Here is a 6146-nt window from a genome sequence, read left to right as displayed (position 1 = left end):
AATAGTAAAATCAAATCGGGAAGAGATGTAGAATAAGCTGATAATAAGTGGATGTCTTCTTGCTCCACAGTTAAGGCGAGCGGTTTGCTTAAAAACCGTTAATTTTCAAGTCGAAATTTCCCCGTGACTAGCACCGAAATTAATTATAGTCATTTTCTGCCAAAACAGAAAGTTATTTGACAAATTAATTACATTGCGATAAATAACTCAGTGTGGACTACTGATAGCCAAAGTTTGAGCGATTTTGAGATTTTACACTTTTGCCGCTATTTTCCGATTTTGTTTGATTCTCGTGGGCATTCGCTCTTAAGTAGTTTGGTTCAACTGATCTTTTCGTTGGGTGTCCCTAGTGGTCAGACAATAGTGACAAACATGACTGCGTATCAAAGCCGTCCGCTGCATGAAAGCACTAAAACCTCAATAAAACGAACTGTAGATATACTTTTAGGTGGATTACTTCCTCTTTATTGGTAAACAGCAAAAGCTTATTACATTATAAAAGTTTGGTTAAATGTGTAAGCGGGGAAACGTATCGTGACTCACAAAAAAAGTAGTAACGAAATCACACACCGTTTGAATGATCATACCTTAAACTATGGAATTATAGAAGTAGCACTATTCCTTACGGCGGTAGTATAAGATAGACCCTTCTCCAAAATGGCGGCCGAAAATTCAAATAAGTTAAAATTAAAAACGTATACCAGCACTAGAAAAAGCACTTTTACTTTAGTAACCCTGCAAAGTTTCAGCATATCAGGTGTAATATCAGCTGAGAAAATGTAAGTTGAAAAATGAAAAGTTTACAGACGTTTGTATGACTGGGGGTATGACGTATACCCCCAGTCATACAAACGTCTGTAAATTTGTCAAATTTCATCTTACATTTCCTAAGCTGATATAACACCTAATATGCTGAAACTTTGCAGGGTTACTAAAGTAAAGATGTTCTTTCCAGTGCTGGTATCAGTTTTTCATTCAGTTCAATTTTAACTCATTCAAATCTGTTGCCGCCATTTTGGAGAAGGGTCTATTGGTACGGAACACACGAAGGTGATTTGCGCATGTATGAATTACAATTGAATTACAATTGGTAATCAGGCAAATCTAAATGTTTCAACAGTTTGTTGCTCATAAAGAGGCCCAATCACGTGATAACTAACTTGTGATTAGCTTAGGCTTTCCTAGTCATATACTGCTACTTAATAAAAACAGTTATAGATAAGCTAACACCTATTGACAATTTATCCTATTACACTAATCTTTCACTACAATTACATGCGTTCGGTCCTGACAAATCCAGCTGAAAAATAAACAAACAAAGTGTTAAAAACCACAGCTTCTGAGAGTTAGTAGAGGGTAGTTACTTTTTGGGCCCGAAAGTTCTTCTGGATCTTTGAGAAACGCACACCTTGTTTTTCTCCCGAAATTAAATAAATAAGAACAAGCAGTATTTTTTTATTGTTTTAAATAAAACAATTGTTCTACCAGAGCTTGTGGAATAATTGTTCAGTAAAAATATTTATAGGTATGAAGGACAGCCCAACTTTAAAAAACAACGGTTATAGGAATAATTACAAGTTTGGTGATTTTGCGGAAGTTTATGGATGGGGGATAACAGTTGACAAAAAGTTTTATCTTATTTTTGTCACCCTTAGTTAAATGTCAATTGCAGTTCTTCACGTGTTATCAAGTTAGAGCTTACTTGGACTTGTCACTTTCACTTGGTTTCCTCCCTGCCAACGTTTTTCCCAAACTCTCCCAGCCAGTTTCCTTGTGGAAGATATCGTCCCACTATATATGTTTCCTTCATACCGTTGTCTGCTTCTCTAGTCGCAATAGCTACTCCCACACTTGTGGTTGATTTCCAAACCTCCTGCAAAGAAGAAGTGGCCACGCTAGCTCGTGCCATTCAAATGAAACCTCCAATAACTAGCCCTACCCTACAGAGATTCGCTTTGACGAAGGGTTAACGCTCGAACCGTCTGCACTCGAATCAATCTCTCTACGTTAGGTTGTCAAATTACCTTATAAATTCTGTTAATAAAACAAAACATTCCTTCCCACAGTTTATTTAGAAACAAACTCTCTTATCACTCCAACAGTGAGCTAGGCAAAAGTCGTCCGGGAACGATTTTTGGTAGCAAGTAGATACAAATTCATTCACTATCAGAAGCAAGGGAAGGTACATCCCAAGTTATGATTTAAGGAGGTGCAGCGAAAGTTTAATCATTTAAACCCTACTGTCATGTCATGAAATTTTATGCACTAGCACTTTCATTCACTCAATGTACATGTCAGTCAAGAAGTAGAGTCTAGGAGCCTAATAGGCTTAAGTTTTTACTTCAGTCTTTTTCACCGTTTGCAGAACTGTTTTACATATCCATTTCCAGTATTAATTAAAACTTTGATAGATATTTCAGTGGTTTAGGTTGTGAATATTACTTGTACATGTATTTTGTTGGATCTGTTTATATTTAACAATTAGATTATGAGCTCGAGATTTCTATCGCGTGATAGCTGATGAGGGCGCAGCCCGAATCAGCTATCATGCATAGAAATCGAGAGCGAATAATCTAATTGTTTTAGTATAAATCTACTAGTCTTTCAAAACTAAACAAGTAAATTATCTATATCCTCATCGCAGACAGAGCCCAGACACTTCGAAAACGCGAGGACGCGGTCGCCATTTTTTTGAAAACCGCTACTCACTATCTATCACAGAATAGATAGCGAGTAGCGTAGCCAATCAGAGAACGGCATTCGTGATAGAACACTAGTAGATTTATACTAACAATCGATAGACGGCAGTTTGTCAGAGTGCGCGCGATTTAGCATGCATCATTGCACAAATATATCAAAATTAATGAAATGAAAGGATTTTTTTGCTTGATAGATCGCTCACTCGGTTTCTATCGCCTTTGATAGTTGGCTCGGGGCTTCGCCCCTCGCCAACTATCAGCCGATAGAAACCTCGAGCTCGCCGTCTAATTGTTAATTAGAGCCAGTGCTAGTCACCATATATGGAGACATTTCCCACTATGTGTCGCAGCCAGCCTACAAGACCAATTTCCCACTGATGGGGAAGGAAAAACAAACAGCTGGCTGAACTAAAACTAGGGCGTTGATGAATATTTAAAAAGTTGAACAAACCTGTGTAAAGTGTCCAATCGGTTTTGAGCTAGCAAATTCTTTAAATGTTTTTGGCGGATGGTTAAAATCGTAATCCTTCACTTCACTATACCTACAAAGACAAATAGCAATGAACAACCTCTGAGAAAGAGATGTTTTTTTGGTGTGCTACCAACAGGCTTTCGCAAACGTCATCTACATGTATATCAAATGTTTGTTCAGTTTGGAATCTCAATGCAGCTTCATCAGTCGAACAGCCGACAATCATTGTTATCTGCCTGCCAAAAAGGATCATAGAAGAGCAGATTGAGATATACTTGGCCGTTAATGAAAATTTAGTGACTGCAAAATTTGGGTTTGTATTATATACAGAGTTTCTTATTTGCAAAATTTTATTTTTGTCTATAGAGTATTATAACTGCAAATTTTTCATTTGTCAAAGTACCGTGGTGAATTGCGGTTTGACGGTGAGGTGTTAAAACAGCCTTTCGGAATTGTGGAATTCAGGTCGTCTATGCTGGACCTCAACAAGGATGTTTTCTGTGGATATCCACTCGGTTTTAAAATTTCCAGATGCAATTGTCCCACGCGGTGTTTTCTTTTGGTTTTGTTCCTCTTCGCCAGGCAGATTTGTTCGGTGTTGTTTGAGTTGTTTGACCTATTTCTCTTCAGACAGAACACTAACTACATTTTGCACGCAATATAGATGAATCAATTCTGAAGAGCGAACTTACGAATGAACACAGTTACTCGGGAACTTTGCCAGTTTAATATTCCCGCGAAACTAAAACATTTAGGGTTTCAAATTTAAAATGGGGGCTGTTCTGTCAATCAATTTTGACACTTCAGTGGTATTTTGTACTCCGGGTAGAAACGAATTCGTTGTATGGAAAGCCGGCATTCCGTTTTCTTTTTTTCCGCCTTACACGCTCGTAAGGTGTGCGCGCGAGGATCCACACCTTTCGATTGCCTTAGAGAAAAACAAGAAAAAAATAAGAGAAAAACTTACTGTTTCCCGTGGGTGTTTAGTAGTTTTGATAAATGATAGCAATACTTTTGGTGCAAGTAACTGTGGTGGCGCAGCAGCAGTGACGTAAATGAAACCCTATTTGTTAATTGTGAGATAGGGTTTAAGTATAACCTACCAAGCTTCCACTGCATCTTTGCACGAACTAACTTTTGAACCCATAGACCAGTATAGGTTTTCGCCTTCTCCGGGACCTTCTGCGTGCTCCATATGCCCAACTTCGTTGGCCAGATGATCAGCCCACTCCTGCGCATCCCTTGCCAGTTTATCGGACCATTTTAGTGGTGGTGCCCCATGGATATCGCGCTTTTCGTTATGGGCCTTCACGCAGGCGTCCTTGTCCACAGCAACGCGTGCTTAAAGAAACGAAGAAAAATACAAATGCAAAGAAGGAACACTTCTCATGGTACGACACTTTTTATGGACAGGAAAGCGCTGCACAAAAGGAATAACAGCATGATAAACTTACATCGTTTTGCCACAAGATATTCCTCTGCTGGACTTTTCCTCAACGGATGTTGTGTACGAGCCCGTAGCACTTTGAAGTAGTTTGGGGCACCATAACATACGGCCAGAAATGTGGCAAAAAACAGACAAAAGGCAATGCTATGCATTTTGCTCTCTCGGAAAGCTGTATATATAAAGAAAGAACGGAGTAAAAAACAGCTACCGTAAGTTTTGTCTGCTTTGTATTGTGTTTTTTGTGTTTTCCTTTTTTTGGGGGGGGGGGGGGGGGGGGGTGGTTGGAGGGCGTTAGCTTAATTTATAGCAAAAGTCATGCCATTTGTTTGGCAAAAATATTGTCAACGTTCGTTCCTTAGGCAGGTAAAAAATTATTGTATTTACTGAGTATTAATAGGTTAAAATACTAATCGTATTCACCATCTGTACATAGCAAGAAAGTCAAGAAAGACAATCAGCTAAGATATTTCACGGTATCTGCTCGTTGTAACTGATCGAATATACTGATGAATTGAAAGATACCAATTCATATTTAATGCCAAAATCCTACCAAAATTAGCTAAGCCTGACCTTGCTAATATCGAAAGAGAAGTTGCGGGGGGGGGGGGGGGGGGGGAGAGAGGGGGTGGGTGGATGGGTTGGTGGAGAGACTGAAATTAAACAGCAACCGTTCAAGAAAGTGGGTAGAGATTAAAATATATATATATATATATTTGTCAGTGGGGGTGGCGGGGGGGGGGGGGGTGGAGGGGGGAGGGTGCTTTCGCCAGACTCGTCTTTGCTAAGGAAGGGTGGGAGAATTGGGATGGGTGCAGGTCGGTAGGTAACGATAAGCCGGTTGTCAAGATATCCTGGTCTCTTCCCTGAAATAGCATGTTTTCAAAGTGCGTTACAAAGACTGATCATGATAACAGTTTATTATTAAGATACTATGAGGAGAGTTGTTGGTCTATTGGGTTTCTAACTGTACCACAATAGCGTAGGAGAAGATATCCGTGCTCCTCCTGCCGTTTCTACAAATAATATTTGCATAAAAGAACCATTACATCGAACTTCGTCCATGCATGTCCTAGTTTTTTTTTTTTTTTCGATAATGCTACGTAACATAGCGTAGTGCCTTGCTGTTAGATCAAGCATGTTAAATTTAGAGTCCTAAGCTATAATTACTATAATTATGTCGATAATTATTCCTTAAATTGAATAAATTTGAATTAATGTAGTTTCGTATGCTACACGAGGCACTTGTTCATTTTTTTTGAGAAGATTTGGTTGGTTTGTAATGGCGCGATGAAATTCTTTTCTTGTGACTCCAAATGATTTGATCAACTTCTAATAAAATTGATCTTACTTTTTGGCGGGAATTTTTGGGTTAATTATGCTATTAATTTTTTTGTGGGAACGTTAGCACCAACAATGTAAATTCCCACAGGGGGTCGCTTGGAGTGACAAAGCGAAACGAATTATTTCTTATTGAAACAAATTATTCTCAGTTGATTCTACTGCCATGCGAACGGAGTTGCCTTCAATT

General features: G+C 38.9%; 1 protein-coding gene across 2 annotated transcripts in view; it reads right to left on the bottom strand.

Annotated features, from left to right (window-relative positions):
• Positions 1-439: 439 nt before the first annotated feature.
• The window catches only part of LOC146470596 (Golgi-associated plant pathogenesis-related protein 1-like), a 6948-nt gene continuing 1241 nt past the window's right edge, over positions 440-6146 (bottom strand). The window contains exons 2-6 of one of the 2 annotated variants that reach the window (XM_085121760.1): positions 4626-4787; positions 4275-4512; positions 3148-3241; positions 1703-1870; positions 440-1300 (exon numbers count right to left, since the gene is read on the bottom strand). In XM_085121760.1, coding sequence (XP_084977886.1) covers positions 1718-1870; positions 3148-3241; positions 4275-4512; positions 4626-4770 — 630 coding nt within the window. In that variant the 5' untranslated portion in view covers positions 4771-4787 and the 3' untranslated portion in view covers positions 440-1300; positions 1703-1717. Of the gene's footprint in view, positions 1301-1702; positions 1874-3147; positions 3242-4274; positions 4513-4625; positions 4788-6146 lie in introns of both variants that reach the window. The other variant, XM_085121759.1, reaches the window with a different exon arrangement.

The sequence above is a fragment of the Pavona decussata genome, unplaced genomic scaffold, assembly GCF_977016875.1.
Source record: "Pavona decussata unplaced genomic scaffold, jaPavDecu1.1 SCAFFOLD_113, whole genome shotgun sequence".
NCBI lineage: Eukaryota > Metazoa > Cnidaria > Anthozoa > Scleractinia > Agariciidae > Pavona > Pavona decussata.
This window is presented reverse-complemented; position numbering and strand designations above follow the sequence as displayed.